The sequence below is a fragment of the Equus caballus genome, chromosome 2, assembly GCF_041296265.1.
Source record: "Equus caballus isolate H_3958 breed thoroughbred chromosome 2, TB-T2T, whole genome shotgun sequence".
Lineage (NCBI taxonomy): Eukaryota > Metazoa > Chordata > Mammalia > Perissodactyla > Equidae > Equus > Equus caballus.
The window spans coordinates 40823643-40844996 of record NC_091685.1 but is presented as its reverse complement, the minus strand read 5'-3'; the positions used below and the strand labels follow the sequence as shown (position 1 = coordinate 40844996).

Here is a 21354-nt window from a genome sequence, read left to right as displayed (position 1 = left end):
CTGGTTAGTAGTGTGGAACCAGGATCTCAGATCTGAGGCTTCTTGCCTGCTTGCCTCTTGTCTGCCTCATCTGCAGGTAGGCATCTGCTCCCAGACTGGAGTTTTTAAAAAGCATGTTCATTCCATTTCCTTTACTTTCGAGCTAGAGCAGAAGAGTGACTGGCCCCATTTTCTGCCCTTGACTGGATAGTTCTGGACATTCAGGGAGCATGGTGACAAGCGAGGCCATAGCTCCAGGTGTTCTGCTCTCAGTGCCATTGTGGAGATCTGCATGGGCCTTGGAAGAAATTGGCCCCATGGTGGGCAGGGGCAAGGACTCCAGGTGGTTGTGGCTGGGGGTTTGAGCCAGTTTCGGGTCATGCCAAGTGCTTTCTCTGTAGCTGTGGTCTGTTACCCTTTGAAAGCTGGGCAGTGGATAAGAGTTATCTCCATCTTCGTTTTTCTCTTTTTTTCATTTTGCCACAAGACAGAATTGTATCACACATCTCCAAAACGAGTAAAATGGCATTTCAGCTTCTTGTCTTTATAGACTCTCTGAACTTTAGGAAAGATCATTCTGGTCCCTTTTCATTAATAATGAAAACCAGGGGGCAATAAAATGTTCTTAATGCGAGCATGCAGGAACGAGGAGCAGTGGGGGTGAAGGGTGAGGCCAGCAGGGAGCCACAGGTGTTTCTTGGTGCTTGAGGAGGTCAGGGCTCTGGGATGGTGGGAGCATCTGTAGGAGGGATCCTGGTTCTTGGACCCCTGAGCTGCCGGCATCTGTTCAGCCTCGGTGGCTCCGGTCCCCAGAGTGAGAGGTTGTGCTTCTCAAGGCACAGTATGTTTGCAGGAAAGAAGGATGCAGCAGACTTCGGGGTCTGATCCAGTTTTTAGCTGGTTTCAGCTATTTTCTTGTAAGATCTTTAGTGGGTTTTTGAGAAATTAGTGGGGAATAGAATATTCTGGACATGTTCTCATTTTGAAGATGCTCTCTCTGAGAGTTTTGGCAGAACAGCTGGGTGTTCTGGGTGTGGATTAAAGCCCTCCTGAGCAGTGACTCTCTAGAAGAGTGTCAGTGTTACTCTAGCTTCACTTTTTCCTCCTAAAAATGAACTTGCACTAAATGTTGGATTTTGCGTCACGGCACTCAGAGCAGAGGAGGCTAGGAATGAGATAGAAGAGGTGCATTCCTGGGACTCAGGGCCTCCAGGCTCAGTTTGATGAGTGGTGCTTGCTTATCTAAGTAAGTTTGCATCAGATGGGGTCAAAGTGGCAGAGCTCCCTTCCGAGATGGTTTCTTAGACGTGACGCCTGAACATGTCTACACAGTCTGAGAGGGAGTGAGGAAGTCCTGGCTTGCCGTAACCCAGAGCCCATAAAAGAAGAGATTGATAATTTATATAAGCATGAAAAACACCTGCATGCCATAAAACACCATAAGCAGAGTCAAAAGAAAAATAAATGAGAAATATTTTTGCAACTCCTATCATAGACAAAGGGCTAATTTCCCTGCTATATAAAAGTTTCTATAAATTAATAAGAAAATCGATAAATCGAGAAAAGTAGGAACCGTACACAGCACACTGAAAAGGAAATACAGATGAGAAGTCACTCAGTAATAGGATAAACGCAAATTAGCACTAGAGTCAAGTACTATTTTTCTGCTCTAGTATTGGCAGAAATCTACGCGTGTGATTAACCCATTACGTTGGAGTAGCTGTGAGCAAGCAGGCTCTCATGTACATGGCTGATGGCGATGAACTGGGTCACCCCCGCGGAGGGCATTTCACAGTATCTCTCAAAGTTGCAAATGCGTATACCTCTGTCCCAGCCTCTTAGGAATTCACGTTTACGGATGTACATGTACATGAAATGATATCTGTGCACGGTCACTGATGGTAGTATTGTGGGAAATAGTAAAAGATTGGAAGTAATCTAAATGTCCATCAACAGGGAATTGGTTAAATGGAATATTATGCAGTTATAGGAAAAAGAAGAATGAGAAATAGGAGGAGAAGAGAAGGAAAACAATAGATGTCTGTGTTGCCTTATTTGTACATGAAAATTCTCTGGCAGGATAAACAGGAAACTTGACAGAGGCTGTTGGTGGTGGAGGGAGCCTGTTTGCAGTAGACTGACATATGCTCTGCGATGTTTTGAGCACATGGGTGTGTTACCTATTCAAAAACTAAACCAGAAAAGGGACTTGAGGGCTGTGAGAGAGGCTACCTGTTGGTTATAGTTTGTGCAGGACACACTGGGGCTGGGCCACCTTGGGAAACTCGTGTGGAATCCACAGGCGGGGCAGGTGGAGGGGGAGAAGTGTGTGTTGGGGGGGGGGGGTGCACCAAGGAGAGACTTTTCCAGGCTCCGCCATCACTGTCAACCTCTGCCTCCTGAGAGCCCCATTCAGAGGCTCGGGGAGGAAGGAGTGTCTCCCTTGCCCCCTTGGAGGTTTTTGCCACTTGTATCTTCTTGGTTGGGCTGCATGCCAGCAGCCCCTCCTCCCCACCTGCCCACATCCTGCCACTGAGCTTTAAGAACTGGCCCTCTCCTCCTTTCCTTTGGTCATGAAACGCCAGGACGCGACAGGTGGTACCTCCAGAGCTTGCAGGCCCAGGTGAGAGGTGAAGGCTGACAGTACTTCGGCTTTGCTCAGCTGAGTTGGGGTGCTCCTTTCAAAAGCTTCGGGAGTGCTGTTGCTCTTCCTTCTTCACCTGTCTCTCCCAAATTCACTTCCAAATCCCAGTTCCTTGTCATAGCAGCATGCCTTGAGTGGGTGCCTCTGGGTCACTTTCCACGGGCACCGTGGTCTGATTCCACAGACTGACCCATGTCCCACGCCGCTGACAGTTGTGGGAACAGTGGCCCGTGCCCCCCAATGGCAGATCCCTTGAGAGGAGGCAGAGTGCCGCGCTGGGTGACCTGGACATGGCAGCTCCAGATGGATGTTCAAAATGGAGATGCTGCTTTCCTGTGTGCCTCACAGAGTCGCTGGGGCGTCAGATAAGATTATGGACATGAAAGCACTTTGTAAACAGTACGTGGGAAAGATTATGAAGTAGAAAACTCACCTCTCCTCTTGTGGAACTGGCATTTCCTTCAGGAGTTGGGGGAGCTTCGTACATGCTGTTCTGCAGAGCACAGGGCCGGGAGCTGCTCCTCCATGAAGACTGCCTGCCCGTTTCTGGCCTGCCCCCCACCCCCAGCAGCAGCATGCTGTTTTCCTGAGACATTTCTGTCCTAATCCCAGTCCCTGTTATGTTTTGTGGCCTTCCCTCTTCCCACCTGTGGTGTGCCCTCCCTTGTGCAGTCTCCTAAAACAGCTGACCATGCCTCTCCCTTACGCAGCACCTTCAGTGACCCACTGCTCGTGAAATGACGCTCAGGTCCCTTGGGCACGCTCTCCACCTGGCCCCGCCTTTCCCTCTCTGTGCTTGCCGGTCTCCCCTTTGGGGAGGGCTTGGTGCTCACCCGGCCGCACTCTCCTTTGAGCACAGGTCGACCCTGGCCTTTGCCCTGCTCGTCCCCTGCTTGGAGCACTCTGTCCCCAGGACTGCACAGGTCTGGGCATCCGCCTCCTCCGAGGCCCTGCCGACCCCTGGCTGCCCTCTCCTGCCCTCCGCACTCTCACATCGCCCTGTTTGGCATTCTTGATCACTCTCTGGAGTTACCTTGTTCAGTCATTCATAGGGTGTCTCCTCTCCACCAGGCTCAAGGTCAGAGCAGAACAGGGCAGGAGGGTCCCATCACCACTGTCCCCACCTACAACTCCGTCAGGCACACAGTCAGCGCTTCGTGAAGTTTTGAATAAACAGATGATGCAGTGTCGTGTCATCCTGCCACCTGTTCCCCGGTTCTGAAGTGGCTCTTGTTCCTGTCTGTAATAGGGCATGTGGTCGTCTATTTATACATACCTAAGAGTGTTTAGGTCGGCCTCACTGGATCCTTGTTGCTTGAGGGCAGAGACCATGCCCTGGGTCTTCAGATCGCCTCTGCCACCTGACTCCCCACTCCAGGACTCACCTCATACTAGACACCTCCACACAGCTGGCCACAGTTGAGGCAGACAGCTCCAGGAGCTGGAGAGAGGAGGGGGACACAGCTGAGCGCGTTCCTGACAGTCACAGTCTGTCTGCTACGGTTGTGTGTCGCAGTTGCTGATCCATTACTATGAGGGACGAGACTGAGTACAAGTGCCTTTTCTCCTGTTGTGTCTTTTCTCCCAACCATAGGCCCTGGGGGTTCCCGGTGGAGAGATTATGGCGCCTTGGCTATCATCATGGCAGGAATTGCATTCGGCTTTCACCAGCTGTACAAGGTAAGCCTGCTCTTCCCTGTGGCCCCGCCTTGGCTTTCAGCCCTGTCCCCCCTGCCCCCCATCTGGAGGTTTGTCTGGGGAGAGGCCCTCAGCCCTGGAGTGTGATGGCAGGAGGGGGTTTTTGTAGGGGCAGGGTGTACTGAGAAACACACTCTGGAGGAGGACGTCTGGCTCCAGTCCAGGTCCTGCCCCCACCTGCATGGGTGCACTTGGTAGCTTCAGACACTGCCTCATCTACTGGCACTTCTCCTCAAAGTCCCTGCTCTGCAGGGTGACTATGGGACCCATTGATGGACAAGCCACATCAGCGCTTAGAAGAGTGCCCAGCACATCAAGAGCAGTCGGTAAATCTTTGAGAGACGGAATGACATGATGGTTAAGAGTGTGGACGCTGGAGCCCAGCTGCCTGTGTTGCATCCTGGCTCTGCCACTTAGTAGCTGTGTGATCACAGGCTCTGTGGTCTCATCTGTAAAATGGGGACAGTAGTGCCTGCCTCCTGAGGCTGCTGTGGAGCTGAAAGGAGTTGGTGCTGCTTTGGAAAGTGCTCTGTGCCTGGCACGTGGGAAGCACTCTCTGTGCTATTGTTCTATCTTAGTATTTAAAACTAGCTTTGAGAATCCAGTGTGATCATATTTATGGGATCTACTTTTTGTCTCCTATGTATTGTATTGGCATCTATATAAATCTAGGATTTTTTCCCAGACTCCATGGTCAACTGTCAGGATCCCAGAGTTCACTGCTTACAGCAGAACTGCAGGCATGAAGTGAGCATTTACTTCCTTGATTCCAGATACTAACTACCAGATCCTAATGTTGATCTGAAACAAATGAGTCTTTTCCAGAAGATGCAGAGCCAGGGTAGGTCCCCAGAGATCAGATGAAACAGTGGCCAGAGGACTTACCCTCTGCTGGCCCTGGAGAGAAGCCCCTTTCCTTCTGCTGCCGCCTGCAGCTCCAGCCCTTGTTTACAGACTTTTTAAAAAGAATGTGAATGAGTACCCAGTCTCACTGCTGTAACTTTCAGTATGTATGTGAAACATGTTTGAACAGTGCAATCTGAGGTTCTTAATTTTTGACTTAGTGCAAAAGCTAATGACAGAGTTGTAGCAGATTATAATTTTTTCAGTGTAACAGCTATTCTTGGAGTTGGACATTTCCGTGTCAGAAATCCAGAGGCACCATGTTCTGGGTCCTGGGACTTTTCCCTCTCACCCCATGCCTCCCCATACCTTGTGTACTAAAAGCCTGTTTCCAGTCACTTAACTGCATACAATCACCAAGAAGAATAAAATGCTAAGTCGCAATTCTCAAATTAACGTCCCGGCTCTCCTAAGCAGTACCTAATCGTCACACGGCTGCCCTCCGACGGGCTGTGATCTGGTAGAAACGGAGAGCGTAGCTGCCCTGGGAGCAAAGCAGAGAGATCATCAGTTGTTTCCATGAAGCTCTGATCTTCACTCTCTGGTTTAAAAAAGAAAAGAGACTTTGGAAGATCAGTCACAGTGGTGACAAGAGAGCCACTAAAACACCTGCTAATAGTTTCTTTAAATTAAAAAAAAAAAAAGAGGTAAGAAACTGTCTTCTTGTTTTATAAATAGGGAAAGATTTAGGCTGGGGTTGCGTATGTGCTCCTTCCCTTGGCATTTCTGATCTCAGAAATGGAATTTTTAGTTCGTTACATATATAAGAATTTCTTGACTTTTATTCTTAGGAAATTTTCAACCTGGAACTAAGGCTGCATTTGATGAGTTTCAGCCCAGTTGTGGGTAATAACTCACATGGTGGTTGGAAAGCACTTTGCAAAATAGAGAGTGCGTCTACCCGTATGCTAAATAACGATCCTCACTTAGAGTGGCTCTTGAGATGAGTTCTCCCACAAACCCCTGTGAGAGACATCCTTTTCCTTCCCCAATACGGAAAGCTTAATGGATAAGTTGCTGTCTTTTTTCCTATCTGGGCCCCGAATGGAGTAGGAACCAAAGTTCTCCTTTGGTCACACCTGCCAGGCCTGCGCTGTGCTGCCTTTAGTGTCATCCCACTGAAGTTGTTGACTGGTCTCACGCTCCTGAAATGGGAGGGTGCCAAGTCCTGAGCTTTTGGAGTTCAGAGCACAGGTTCTTTCATCCAGCTCTCCCCTCGGGCACCCTATTGCCCACCTTCCACCCCTTTATACCGCAAAGCAGGCAACCAGTTTCCAGCTGCCTTCTTCCTGAATGTTCCAAGACCCTCATCTTCCCCTAGTCTGGGCTCCCCACAACCTGGCTCCCTCGTTTGATTGCCTCGCAGCGTCAGCTTCCTTTTCCCCCATGGTCAGTTTCTTCTGGTTCTGCCCCTTCCTCTCCCTTTTGCCCCCGTGTCTCAGTTCTGGGGGAATTTGACTGTATTTGGCTCTTATCCGAAGGAAGCTTGTTCTGAGGATTCAAGGCTTAGCTTAGAAAAAGACTGAGGTGACTTCTTTTGATGGCCTCAGAATATCCATATATTACCCCCCAGTAAAAGAACCAAAGGTCCCAGAAATCTGTTGTGGATTTTCATCTAGTTTCTCGAATAATTTTTTGCCTATTTAATTTTATTCATTTACTTCTGAATGGATAATTCATTCACATGCTTCAAAACGTTAAAGGTTTAGAAACGTATACAGTAAAAAGCTTCCCTACCCACTGGTCCGTGGAGGCCACCAGTGGTATCACTTTCTTATATAACCTTCAACATTTTTATCTTACAACTTTTAAAGTAGAATTTTAAATATTTTTGTTGCAGAAGTATTATATGTAGCACCATAAGAAAACTAAGAAATGAACGAAGAATTCGCCATCACAATAGATCACATTGATTTTTTGTGTCCCTATTCCCTGGTCCTTATTCAGACAGAATTTTCACATGGTTGTAATTGAAGTCTGTAACTTTTGAATATCTTGTTCATTTACGGGTGTTTGCCTAGAGTTTTCAAAACCCCGGGGTGACAGAAAGTTGGTCCGCAGAATTTCAGAGATTGTTGGAGAATAACCCCATGTATGTGCCCATTCCTCACGCCCACCCTGCTTCTTGTAGAAATACCTGCTCCCCCTCATCATGGGCGGCCGAGAGGACAGGAAGCAGCTGGAGAGGATGGAGGCGAGTCTCTCGGAGCTGAGTGGCAGCGTGGCACAGACAGGTAAAGATTAATGACTCCATCAAGTCACCCCTCAGAGCCTTCTCCAAGCAGCCCCTTCTCTGCCCCCTCCCCTTGCCCCTCCGTCTCCACTTTATGTGGTGACTTCATTTATCTGCTCTGAGAATCTGTTCACATTTGCAAATGAAGCCGCCGTCATTTCGGTTTAATTTGAAATTGCTTGTTTACTGTCGGCGCGGCCTCAATTAATTATGTTTTTACGGAAAGGCTCCCAACCTCAGAATATTAATAAGGGGAATAAAATGACAGCCTTTCTAAGGGCTGTAAAGTTCATTTTTAATTTCTGCTTCTATGAGGTTTTCAGGGGGGTTTTCAGCGAGTTCCCCCCTTCCCTCTAAGAATCCAACACAGGGTCAAGAGAGGCTGTAATTACTGTGGCTCCCGGGACCCCGGCCACCTCCTCTGTCATCGACTCCACCAGGCTTGCGTTCATTACCCAGTGCCCCAATGATGGTCCAGATTAGCTGGGACCTGTCGCACCAGAGGTGGCTTTTCTCCTTTATAAACTTGTTTACTAGGTGGAGGCTCTGAATCTAAAAACTCAGGCAAGTGAGAGAGCCGCTGCCCCAGGCAGCAGTCTGTCCCTCCGGGGCCCATTTGCAAAGCACTCCAAAACCTGGTGGTGTGGTGGTGGCCCCAAGGCCCAGGCAAGGTCACATGACACTGGGGAGCTCTAGCCTCCTTGGGTTGAGTGGAGAGGGTAGGAAGGAGCAGTGGGGAAATGGGATTTGCAGTTTTTAACCACTCCTGGCTATTGTGGAGACCTGAGATGTGTCTCTTCCAGGGTTGGAGACTTTCCGTGAGTTCCATAAAGACACAGCGAGGCCCGTGAGATGAGGGATGCAGACGTTACAGAAGTTGGAAGAGCCAAGCAAATCATGAGCAGATATAATTAGAGGGGAGAGGTTTTGGATGGATATACTGTTGACCATGGACAACAACACAATAGGAAGATAAAGTAGAAATACTAGAGGTTAGATGCAGTGCAGGTGGATTACCCAGAGTGCAGATAAATTACACGGATGGAGGGGATGTCTGCAGATAAATTAGATGCAGCAGCTTAAGGTGTGTGGACAGAGAGAAGGAAGAATCGGTGTGTATCATTTAACGGAGATGCACTGCTCTCTCCTCCCAGTGACTCAGTTACAGACAACTTTAGCCTCGGTCCAGGAGCTGCTGATTCAGCAGCAGCAGAAAGTCCAGGAGCTCGCCCATGAACTGGCCACAGCCAAGGTACTTGTCCCTGACTCTCTGGTCCTTCCAGGTCCAGGTCTACCCTGCATGGCTCTCTGCTGTCGTCCTTTGTGCCCAGTTTGCTACGTTCTGTGGGGTCTGACTTTGCCTTTTCCCACGCTGATTGCACAATAGGGGCCCACACCACCCTTGTAGAGAAAGGAGGCAGTCACCCTGTGAGTGGCATGGTATTCAGTGATCGAGGCTGTCCTTTCTGTCTCTGTGTCACCTCCCAATAGGAGGGAGGAAAAGCAGCTCTCTGCCTGTGGCCTTCCTATGACAGCACACACCTCAGCTCTGGAGGCATTCACTGTAGACACAGAGTGGTCTCTACCTGCAGATTAGGTTACAGGTCACAGCATTTCCAAGAACGATTCCAGGGAACAGGGTGGGAGGTGTGCCAAGGCACTGGGCTAGGCTCTGCTGCAGTGGTAGATTTTCAAAACCCGGGTCTCAGGAAGTCAGGTAACCCCTAAAGGAATATAGAACCAACTGGGATTGACTAGGCCGGTTTCCAGTCCTCACTTCCACACCTGAAGCTGTCTTGGCAAAATCAGACCCTGGGATCAGATCGCCTGGGTCAAAATCCTCCTCTGCCGCATGCCAGCCATGTGACCACAGGCAAGTTACTTAATCTCTCAGAGTCTTAGTTTCCTCGTCTGTAAAATGGAGCTATAATGTGCCTCCTTCAGTGTGTGTTTACATGCTTAGAGCAGTGCCTGGCTCCAGTCGCTCCCAGGATTTCACTCTCTGGCCTGGGTTCTGTGAGTGTGTGACAGGGTCATTCCTGAGCAACTGTCTTGGATGGTGGTCCAAGGAGACAGTGGTCCAGTGTCTCCAGGGCGTCCACTGTCCTCCCCACTCCATCCCCTTCTGTTCTGCTTTCTGGCGGCTTCCATGCAGCCCTTGCTGTGAAGGATCTCACTCTGAGTGGCTCTCCCAGGGGAAGCGCTACCCCAGTGCACAACGAGGTGTGAGCCAGCGCTCAAATCTTTCGCGTTTGCAGAACCCAGCAAAATTGGAATCTTTCCATTTCCAATGGAATCTGGGATATGCCTCCTGTGAAGAGAGGGCCCGAGAATACCCTCCTTGGATCCGCCCCCCACAGAGGTGCTGCTTGCACCTCCTCCTCTGGGCTCTGGTTGGCAGTGGTGCACACTCCCCGGGGGCAGGCCAGCAGCCTTAAAGCAGCGTGAAGGCCAGCCCATTCCCCTCTATTATCTTTTGGAGAGGTGGCCTGCCAATGGCAAAAGCCATTCCGGAAATTGGAAAACTGTTTTCAGACCTCAAGCATTAAGATTAAGACCACATGTTGCATTTTGAGGGGAGGGGGCCCAGGATTGTGCTTGGTGGTTGAAAGCCACCTCTGAGAGTTTCCTTTGCTTTTTTTCTGTTGCCCCCTGCCCATCCCCACCCCTCTCATTCTGTCCTGCACTGAAGTGGGGCTCGCTGGTTTGGTATCTAAACCTGTATGTGTGAAGACTTTGGTTACCCCGTAAACCAAAGGCCCAGAGCTGTGTTTTCTCAGCTGTAATGTAAGTTTTTGTCTCTGGCTTCCAAACTCCTACTGCAGCTCTGTAAAAAATTAAAAAGAAGAGCGTTAAGTAATTTAAAAACCTACATAAAACTGAAGGCTGGGAGTTTTCTACAACTGTTTTTTAAAGAGACTGGCTAAAAAGCCCCAGATGTCAGATTTTATTTCTAAATCCTGGCATCTGGCACCATATGCGTTTGGAAATTTGAGTCCTTTGTAGGCCGGTGAGTGGAAATTGCTCCCTTGTTAATGGGCTGCTATAGCTTTCAAGGTCTCAGAGAAGCCAGAACAGTGGCTCCTGGATCTGCGCTGTCTGGTGGTCTGGAGTGGAGACCCTGGGGGGATGTGTGTGAAGGCGGCGGGTGTTTGTGGGCGCTCGCTCCACGGCTGCCTAGATTTTCTTTTCCAAGACCTGCAGGCCGCCCTGAGGAGCTTCTCCCTGCAAAGGTGTGCCCACCTGGGGTGCTTGCCTGGGTGGGGCCCCAAGCAGCCTCCATCCCATGTCAGAGGCTGGCTTCAGGCTGCCAGGAACACCCAGGGCTCCCCTCTGCCAGCCTCAGGCTCCTCGCATTCTCTTAAACCTACAGCTCGGGTTTTCTGTGTCAGGCCGGGTAGCTGTGTCAGGGAAGTGGGGGCCTTGCGTGATTACTCTGTGCACTTGAAGCCACCTCAAGGTGTCCTCTAATCTAGATGATACAGGCCTGCACGCCTGAGGCCATCACACCTGAAATTGGCCCATAAACACTTCACAGGCCGCTTGACCACTGGCAACTATCGTCTAGGGGACCACTGTTTGGGCTTTCTTCATCTCCATCTGTCTCAGCAGCATTTGCGAAAAAGAAAGGTGTGGATCTCTGAAGTTTATTTGGAAAACTGTCAAATTCCAAGGGGAAAGGTGTGCATGGAAGGATGGTGTTTGTCTGAGGTTACTGTGGCTGTGTCCTCCATGGGCTCTCCTCAGGGAATGCCTTGAGGTTAAGTCCTAGGATGGCCTCTTTCCCTCTGCTGAGCCTTCAGAGTCATCCCAAAAGAACGGCAGTGGACGGGGCTGGCCCCGTGGCCGAGTGGTTAAGTTCGCGCGCTCCACTGCAGGCGGCCCAGTGTTTCGTCGGTTCGAATCCTGGGTGCGGACATGGCACTGCTCGTCAGACCACGCTGAGGCAGCGTCCCACATGCCACAACTAGAGGAACCCACAACGAAGAATACACAACTATGTACCGGGGGGCTTTGGGGAGAAAAAGGAAAAAATAAAATCTTTAAAAAAAAAAAAAAAAAAAAAAAAAAAAAAAAAAAAAAAAAGAACGGCAGTGGATAGTATGGCCTGCAGGTCGTGGCTTTGCAGACAGTAGGGCAGGGTCTGGGACCTGACCTTACAGAGCCGGGAGCCACTGTCTGAGCAGCGGGTGGAAGTGCACGCTGGGTGAAGCCTGTCTTGGAGGCCTGCTTGAGATTCGAGCTGGGCACTGGGCTGGGCAGGTGCTCAGATGTCGCCCTGACCCTCCAGGCAGCTCTCAGGCTCCCGTACCTGTGGGTCGAGGCGGCTGCCTGTCTCAGCCCAGAGTGCATGTCTGTGTGTTGCGTGATTGTCTCTACAGGGCAGGGACTTAGGCAGAGGGGGTAGTTGGTGTCAAGATGGAATTTACTTGTTTTGTTTTAATGGGACATTTCAAACCACACAGAAATGAAGGGGGCCGCACAGTGAGCCACATGTTCCCATCACACAGCTGCAGCATGCTGCCTCGGAGCCGCTGCCTCCTCTCTGCCCACACCCCTACCCCCAGGTTATTTTGAAGCGCATCCCAGACAGCATGTCGTTCCATACAGCAGACACTCCAGTGTGTATTTCTAAAGGATAAGGGCTCTTTTGTTGTCGTCATTTTATTTTACGTCACCACAGTACCATTATCATACCTCAGTGTGTGTCATGATTCCTTAATATTGTCAGCTATCCGAGCAGGTAGTGTTAGGAGAATGTTTGTTTTTAGGGTGTTATCACCTAAGCAGGGAGACCCAGGCAAGCAGACCCCTGAATGGGCAGTGACAGAACCTTCCCAGGGGTCACCAGGCTGCACATAGGACACGGAATGCCCCCAGGTCCTGCCACTTGTGCCCAGCGTAGTGAAGCCGCAGCTCTCTAGCCACCCTGGCTGTTTGAGTTCCACGGGGCAGGAGGCAGCTGCCACTCTGATCCTTGTTCCCCTGTGTTTTGACTTTCAGGCCACCACATCTACCAACTGGATCCTGGAGTCCCAGAATATCAATGAACTCAAGTCGGAAATTAACTCCTTGAAAGGGCTTCTCTTAAATCGGTAGGAGGAGAGAAGGCTCACGCTTCTGTTCTGCTGCCAGCCTGGGACTGGGGAGTGGGAGCCCTTGGGGCCGGTCTGGCTGTCACGGGAGTGAGGGGTGTTGTCCCCAGGAGCTCCTGTCCATCCAGCCCCTGATTGAGCTGGTGATTCAGGCATTGATTGGAATCTTTTGAGCTTCTACTTTCTCTCACCAGTGGGCCTCCTTTCTCTCCCTGCTCCAGGGGGACAGTGCAGTGCCCACGAGAGTTTTGAAATGCAGGTAGTTTCTTGGCCCCGTCAAGCCCTGGTCAAGGACAGCTGGGGCCAGATCCTAGGACTTTGAGCAGAGGAGAACATCCTCATCTGAAAACGGGAGCTCCCGACAGGGCCACCTTCTCCTTCATCCTGAACCCTGGCTGGACCTCTCAGTGACAGCTTACTCCCAGAGAACATCCCCACAGAGGGCCTTAGTAGGAAGGGTTCTAGAATCAAGGTGAGGGCAGAAAGCAGTGCCTGTCTCCCCACCCCCAGCTTCTTTGGTCTCCCCCTGCTGTTCCTCTGCAGTGACAGCACCTTCTGTGAGCCCGACAGGAGGTCAGTGCAGCCCTGAATGGAGGGTGACCAACTTGTCCTGGCTTGCCCGGGTTCGTCCCATGTCCCAGGAAGCGCTCAATTCTGGGACACCGGGATGGTTGACCCCCCCCCCCCCCCCCGCAGGGTTCCCCAGGACACCTTGCTCAGGCTCTGGTTTCTCTGCAGGCCGGGGTTTAGTGGGGAGGGGAGGCAGTATGAAGGCAGAGGGTGGTGGGGTCGAGGATAGGGGGCTGGAGGGCTCTCGTGGCCCCAGCCAGAGAACCCAGTTCTCCAGGCCACCTTTTTCCAGGTCCTCTCTGAAGAAAAGAACGTAGTCTTGAGAGAGGTGTGACTGAGCTCAGGGGCAGCCAGAATGTTGTCATCAGGAGAAATCCTTTGTGTTTCCGAACATAGGAGACAAGGGCCTTTGAGGCCAGGGGGACAGAGAGTTAGAGTCAAGAAAACTGCAAAGTGAATTTCTTGTTAGCGTTCGTGCCACCTTCACCGTGTGTAGTCTGTGTCGTGGGATCTGAGGCGGAGGTGCTGTCCTAGGACCAGTGCTGGTGGGACAGTGCGGGGGGGCAGCCAGGGAGAGAGCAGGCCTTTGTCCTCTTGGCTCAGGCAGAGGTGGACCTGCCTGTCCTAGAGCTTGATTTCCAAGCTGTTGCCAAGCAGACCTGACCTCCCAGGTCCCTTCTGGAACGGCTTTGGTCTGGCCTGGCTGCTGGCCCGCGGCCCGCGGCAGAAACAGGAGTGGAGAACTGAGTCTTCCCTGCCAACTGCTCAGCTCAGAGGTTTTTCTAGCAAAGTGCACCAGTGTTACCCTTCTAGCTGCGATGTTTCTAATCCTGAGGCCAATGGCCAGGCCCCCTTCGCCTTTGGCCCAGGCCATAGACAAGTGAGAGTCGAGGCCCAGGTATCTTGGGTTCCCAGTCCTCTGGCTCAGTCCTGCTTCCCCTTCTGGCTCCCCGTCCTCACGCATTCCCTCTCCAAAGACTGGAGGCTGGGCCATTGCTAAGGACCAGGGGGGAGGGGGCTCCAGGGCATGGCAGGCCCCTCAGGGCTGGCTGTCCAGCACCTGCAAGGAGGGGAGGGCCTGGCCCAGGGCAAGGAGGATCCGGGAGGTCCTCTGAGTGGGGCAGGGTGGTCTGTGGCAGCACAGGGCACCTCTGGCTTTTGTCTCAGCTGCTTCAACCCTTCTACTGGCCAAGAGTTCTAGTTCCTGAGAGGTGGGGGGCGGGGGGCGGGAGAGCTCAATTTGGTACCTGGTCCCTGGCCCTGGGGGAGCTGCTTACTGTTGCTGAGCACTTGGGATCAGGAGAGTGTGGCTTTGCTGAGGATGGGAGCCCCAGGAATGCTGTCACCAACCCTGCCATCATCTCCCTTGTCTGCCAGGAGACAGTTCCCGCCGTCGCCATCGGCCCCGAAGATTCCCTCCTGGCAGATCCCAGTCAAGTCGCCTCCACCCTCCAGCCCAGCTGCCGTGAACCACCACAGCAGCAGCGACATCTCGCCCGTCAGCAACGAGTCCACATCCTCCTCGCCCGTGAAGGAGGGCCACAGCCCTGAGGGCTCCACAGCCACCTACCACCTGCTGGGCCCCCAGGAGGAGGGTGAGGGGGTGGTGGACGTCAAGGGCCAGGTGAGGATGGAGGTACAGGGCGAGGAGGAGAAGAGGGAGGACGAGGAGGACGAGGAGGACGAGGACGTGAGCCACGTGGACGAGGAGGACTGCCTGGGGGTGCAGAGGGAGGACCGCCGGGGCGGGGACGGGCAGATCAATGAGCAGGTGGAGAAGCTGCGGCGGCCCGAGGGCGCCAGCAACGAGAGTGAGCGGGACTAGGGTGGTCGTTCAGCCTCTGGGGACATGGCCAGGCCCTGACTCCTCCTCTGGCTCTGGGAGGGCAGCCTTGAGCCGAGTAGGGAGCACAGCTGTCACAGATTCCGCTGGGGCCTGGGCCCTGGCGTGGGGTTGCATTTCTGTCCACCCAGCCTCCTCTCGCCCGAACGCCAGCTCGGCCACGCCCGCCACTTCCTCAGCTCAGATGGGCCGTTAACTTTGTTCCCATGTCAGGCTGGGGGCGCCAAATTCTCTCGTCTCAAGCCCCCCTCAGCCACATCTCCTGGACAGACGTCTTGTCCAGGGTGTGTCTGCCGAGCGTCTTAGCTAACCTAACACCGTGCATGACAAGAGGTAGTTTTCTTACCTGACTCCTGACCCTCAGTGGAGGAGGAGCTGCGTTGATCTGGTGTCTGCTGTCCCACCGCCCCCCCTCCCCCACGCTCCTTCAGTCACTCTTGCCAGGGACCAAGGGGCTGTCTTGTGTTTCCAAAAGCCACAGCCCTGTGCTCCTCTCTGGGCGAGGGCCTTCCAGGGCCCGACAGCCAGGTCTTGCGCGACCGATGCCGCCCTTGTGTGCCTGTCCCAGCCCCACAGCGCCCTGTCGTCCTCCCGGATGAAATCACACTGCACTTCTGACGACCTCGCTTGCCGCGTCGTGGCTCAGCTACCCCCATGGCGAGACGTGGTTCTCACTCCCACGTCGGAGCCAGGCATCAGGGCCTTCCTTTCTGTCCCTCCTACCCAGAAACACATGTTCACTTGTGTGATCAGGTATAAGTTTCAGAATATAAGATACGACTGTATATAATTGTAATAAATACGAGTTGCCACTATTTAATTCCTGCCTGTGGCTGCCTGTCTGCTCATAGCACCCGAGCCTGGGAGGTGGGTCTCGGCTAAGGCTGTGCCAGGTGAGCCCTGGGGAGGGACAGGAGGGCATGTGGGGGGAACGCCTGGGCAGCCCTGCAGGTGGGCGTGATGGCTGGCAGCCCCTGCCTCCCCTGTCCAGCCCCTCCCCAAGGCAGGTCTCGTGGGCCGCTCACCCAGAGCTGGAGGGTTTCATCCTCAGTCCCGAGTGCCGAAGGGGCGACATTCTGATCCAGGAGGAGAAGGGACCTTGCGTTACTGTATATAGACCTGGTGTTGAGTGTGATGAGCTCTCCTTCCTTAAATGGATGAGTGTGCTCCCAGGAGAGAGTGTGTCTCGCTCTCTCTTCCTCCCCCGTCTCCTCTCCCGCTCTCCCTCCCTGTCTCCCTTTAACCTTCACACAGCATTTAGCTAAACCCAGAAAAACAGCGCAATGCTCCTGCCAAGGAGCGCTCGGCTCCCTCAAGCCCCCAGTGCTGTGGCCGGGGGTGGGGACAGAGGGCCTGGTCACGTCTCTCTGGGCTCCTTGTGTAGACAAAGGCCTTGGAAATGAAGTGCGGGGACAGTGGCCGCCCGCCGTGGCGGTGCAGCTCGGCAGCCGGTAGGTGTGCACCCCTCGGGCTGGCCGCCTGCCCCAGCCTCAGCCCGGCCTCCCGCCGCCCTGGCCCTGGGGAAGGAGGAGGCAGCGGGTGAGAGACTTGGCACTGGGGCTGTTTTGTCTCAGAAAACATTTCACCTCCTGCTTAGGCCCCTTTTGAGGGCTCCGGGCCCAATGCTCTGCCGCCCCAACATCAAACCCCTCCCTGACTGTTGGGCCTGGGGCACTCCCGAGGTGTCAGGTCGTGGGGATGTCGCCTTCTCTTTAACCCTCCTGAGTGTCCAGCCATCCGGCCTGGTTTCTCAGGTTTTGTCTTTGATGCTCGTAACATCTCATGACATCCGTGTGGTCCGTTTTCCCACCGTGTGCTCCCTAGGGACAAGCAGAGCCCACGTTGAGAGTCACCCCTGCCTCTTTGCCATCTTAGTCCCCAGGGGCCACCAGCCTCGCCTGGATGAGGACTCCCAGTGTCTGGGGAGCCGGGCAGGCAGACCTAACCACTGAGCAGAGGGCTGGGGCTTGGTCTGAAGCCCCAGTCTTTCTCCACAGGACAGGCCTCTGGGGGCTGGAGACAGGGTTTTCTGCACTCTGACCTCCTCAGTGAAAGAAACGCTGGGTCCTGTGTGAGCGGTCACGGGGGTCTCCCCCTTTAGCCTGGTGACCATTCGTCATTGTCTCTAACTTTCCAGACATTTCCGCGTACGATGGAACCAGACAGGGAGACCAGAGGGCAGATAGCCTGGAGTGGAGATGCAGCCAGAGCTGTTTGGGTGGGTGCAGCGGAAGGAGAGCTCCAGCAATGGCCAGGGAACCCCTGGCCCCCAAGAGAGAACTCCCTGGGGCATCACTGTCCCTGGGGCAGGGGCAGCGGGGCATCACAGGGCTTGTTCTTTCCAGCCTGGGTGGTCGGTGGGCCCGCACGTCCCTGGGGCTCACGTGCAGAGAGAAGCCTGGGCCCAGAGGCCTTTTGCCCTGCGGGTCCTATGCGCTGATTTCGGCTTTTGAGGACAGAGAGTCTGGCGTGATTTCAGGGAGAAAAAAAACCCCTCCCCAAAACGGCGTGAGTGCTGCCTAATAAAGGCAGCTGCCGGACAGAGGGAAAACAGCCCTTTGAAAAAAAGCCTTTCATTAGAAAAATAATGCATTTCATCCAAATAAGGTAAAAATATTTGGAATGGGGCAGAAGTGAGCAGCAGGCAGCGCCTGTCAGGCCCTTTCTGGAAAGGAGAAGATTATTAAACTCAATTACAATGTATTTTTGTAAAGTGTCTTTTAGGAAAGAACTCACCCCAGTGCTGAGAGGCTGCAGGACGGCCCTCCTGGCCCCAGGGTCTCCCAGCCACCTCACTGTGACTTGGTGGCCCTGCCCTGGCAGCCCCAGCACTCTGTGGGTGTTAGCGACACCCCCGGAGCAGGCGAGGTGGCAAGGGAGCATCCCTGGGGCTGCTGCTCCATCTGCCTGTCCCGGGTCAGCCTCCTTTGGCAGAGGGGCCATACAGACGCGGGCTGGGACCCCTGGCTGGGAAGGGGAGCGTTCTGGATGAGGGAGAGGGGATGCTGAGTTTGTAAATGTGCTTTTTTTTTCATATTGTGGGAGTACATCTCAGATGTTTAAAAAATCCAGTCAATATAGAAGGGAATAGAGTGAAAAATCCCCCTTCCGCCTCTCCTTTCGGTTTCACAGGTGTGCTTAGTCTCTGTCTCTCTCCTTTTGAATAAAAACGGGAACTCCTCTTCACGGTGTTGTGTGACTTGCTTGTGTCACTGAAGAGTGAATCGTGTCCTTGGGGGCTCACGTCAGGTGGGAGTGGAGGGTTCTGCAGAAGGCTCCTCTCCGCGCGCCTCTGTGCCCAGCCAGGAGCGCTGAGATGCTCCTCCTCAGGCCTGGACCCTGACCTCCGGCTCCACTGGTGACTGCCGCCGCCCCAGCCCAGCCCTCTGCAGTCCCGTTCCCCACCCCAGCCCAGCGCTGCCCCGCCCCTGCCCTGCCCTGCCCTGCCCCAGAAAGGAAGGGCAGGCAGGAGACATTTTCTGAGCCTGACAGCCCAATCCTGAGGAGTTTACTTAATCCTTGCTGTTTCTTCATCTGTTTGTTTAAAATTGTTTTTGCCAAGGCACTCAGAGAAAAGTGTCACAGGCTCCAGAGCAGACGCAAAGGCACCAGTGAGACCCTCCAGGTGGGGGTGGCTCAGCCTCAGGTGAGGTGCTCTCTTGGGGGTAGACCCCAGTGCTGGCTGACCCCTCTCTGGCCCCTGCTCCTTCCCCCTGCACAGATGTTTCCCAACCCAGGATCCGCTGCCGCCTGCCAGGGGCAGTGCCTGGGCAGATGCCTCCAGGGCGTGGTGCTGCCGTGTGACCGCCACCTGGTCTGCTGGAGAGCTGGCACAGGCCAACACCCAGGGCCCGAGTGGGGGCCCCGGCCTCTGCCGCCCCCAGCCCCCAGCTCAGGACTCTCGGGCACTCTTTCTAAGGTCGAACCAGTTTGAAATCTCCAGCATTCTTGGTGCATTTCACTTGAATCATGAACAAACCTTAATAGTTTGCTTTCATTGAGCATTTTAAACTTCATGCTTTTCTAGAAAAAGTGAGATTTTATCATGTCATAAGGAGAATTCCTGAAGGCTTTCCCTCCTGCCTGACAAGTCCTGAAAGGATCTTCCTTCAGGTGACGGGCCCACGTTTTTAAATACACCTTGGGAACTCGGGCGCCTCGCTCTGGGCTTCCCCGGCCCGGCCGCCCCGGGAGAATGGGCTCCAGGGCATCAGCAGTTCCAGGGATGCCCTGTAGGTCCAGGCTGTGGCAGCCGGGCCTCGGGGAGGTTCTGGGCAGGGCTGAGCAGTGAGAAGTCAGGGCAGGGCCTTGGGGTTTTTTGGCGGGGAAAAGGCCTTGGACTTTCCAAGGCCGTGGTGTCTCCCCCGATTGGCATGAGCTGCGGGGCTCACAGGAGGAGAAGCAGCTAGGTCTGGCTGCTCCAGCCGCCATGTGCCTCCTGTGCTGGCTGTGGGCCTCCTGGGAGGCACTTCCTGTCTGACCTGTCCCAGAGGGTGGGGTGGCTCCTCCCAGTAGGGTGGCACAGGCCTGGTCCTTGTTCGTTTCCCACTGTGTCCCCAGAACTCCAGCCTGTCTGAGGGGTCCTGCCGCCCACCCTGCTTCCTAGAGGCCTGACCCAGACCTTGGGCCAGCATCCCTCCATCTACCAGCCCCTGTGCCCTGGCCCTGGGCCAAGACAGCCTCTGGGGCCAGGGGCACCTCTCATGAAGGTGGATGGACAAGCTGCCTTTGCCCAGATTCACTGGTCGTGCTGGCTCCGCTGCCTGGGGGGAGGGCGGCCCTGTGGCTGCGGGTCCGGGTGGGCTAGGGCAAGGCCGCTTGTGAATGCCCAGGCCTGGCTTCTGTGGTTGACTCAGCTGCGGTAGCACCCAAGCTGGGCCAGGTCGTGGGAGGTGGGCAGGCCACTGAGCTCAGCACCAGCCCGTGCAGCTGGTTCTGGCTCTTTCCAAGAGGTTACAAAACTCTTGAATTTGCCCCAGTTTGGGTGTAGGAGCATCACACCACCACAGCTAATTAAATCTCAGAATGAAAACATGTTTAACTGCAATTCCAACTGATTCCAACAAGCCACAGGGAGTGTTGTGGGGCCTGGGCCCACTCCACACCCCTGGGGTGGGGCACCGCGGCAGCTGCAGGCCCCTCCTTCTTGGAGGTGGGCGACACTGTCTCTGAGGGTGAGCTCCTGATGGGCGTGGTGGGCGCTTCTCTCGTCTGGGGCAGTGCGTGGGATCGGGGCAGCGCGTTGGCCTGGTGCAGCATCCTGTTGGGTCACAGGCCCTTGTTCCCCTGAGGCTCTTCTGAGGAGTGCCCTGAAACCCAGTGCCCCCTTCCCTGCCCTGGACACGGGGCCCTCATGATCCGTTGCCCTGGGTCCTGGCGCCTGCCCTGTCCTGAGTGTAGCTTGGAAGCTGGCCGTGCCCGCCTCTAGGCAGGGCCTCCCATCCACTGTGTGTGCGTCTGCTGTGGTCCATCCGGGCCTAGAAGACCTGGGGGCAGTTTTGTGGAGTCTGCCCTGAGTATCCGTCCTCCCTCCCCTGGGCCCCAGGAGTCCCCGAGACAGCTGAAGTTGGAGCCCCCAAGAGCTGCCCCCGAAGGCCTCTGTGGGCCCTGCCCTGCTGCCCCCGAGGCAGTGCCCAGAGGGAGCCCTGTGGTCACACCCCCACCCGTCGGCGGAGGGCCGGTTTGGCTCCCTGCCTCCCCTTGGGCCCCACGGGAGGCTGCTCAGCCCACCGGGCCTCTGAAGCTCCAATAATGGTTTTAATTTGTTGAACTTGTGTTTTATCCCATAAATTAGTCACTGTTTTATTTAACAGAATCGAGATATCCACAAACAATAGGCGAGTTCCAACTTGAACATTTTAATAAGACAGAAAAAAGTATATATTTTAGAGTCTGTTACAAACATATTTATGTAAATAGCCTGTGGGCTGCGTTCCAGGAGGAAAGAAGAAAGGGTTAGGCCTCTGAGCTGGCGCTGCGTGAGAAACAGCTTTCATAGGGGAAGCGACACAGAGCAGGGCGCTAGGAGCGGTGCAGACCCTCGGGGCTCCAAGGGCCAGGCAACCCCTGTGGCCGCTCCCCCTGCGTCCCTGGCCGCTGGTGCCCCCTGCGAGGTGCTGCTGGGACGTCTCCTTCCCAGCCCCTAGTTCCCTCCTCAGGAAAGTGGGTGTGCTCATTGCAGGGGTGTGACATCCAGTGAGATGCTCCTCAAAGTGGAAAAACTCGGCAGACCCCGCAAGCGTCCCCTCCCCAAGGCCCTGGGATGCCTGGCCACCTGGAAGGAGGTCAGCTCAGGGCAAGGCTGGCAAGACAGTGCAGATGCTGAGGTTTCATGAGAGGTGGGTCACCATTTAGAAGTGTCGTGGCAAACGAGGTGTGAGACCTGGTG

At 54.2% G+C, this 21354-nt stretch overlaps 1 protein-coding gene across 2 annotated transcripts in view; it reads left to right on the top strand.

The window, feature by feature from the left end:
- Positions 1 to 15786, top strand: part of PEX14 (peroxisomal biogenesis factor 14) — a 130308-nt gene extending 114522 nt beyond the window's left edge. For both annotated transcript variants that reach the window (XM_005607620.4, XM_014737678.3), the window contains 5 exons: positions 4218 to 4303; positions 7356 to 7458; positions 8612 to 8709; positions 12462 to 12553; positions 14501 to 15786. In XM_005607620.4, coding sequence (XP_005607677.1) covers positions 4218 to 4303; positions 7356 to 7458; positions 8612 to 8709; positions 12462 to 12553; positions 14501 to 14948 — 827 coding nt within the window. In that variant the 3' untranslated portion in view covers positions 14949 to 15786. The remainder of the gene's footprint in view (positions 1 to 4217; positions 4304 to 7355; positions 7459 to 8611; positions 8710 to 12461; positions 12554 to 14500) is intronic.
- The last annotated feature ends 5568 nt before the right edge of the window (positions 15787 to 21354 follow it).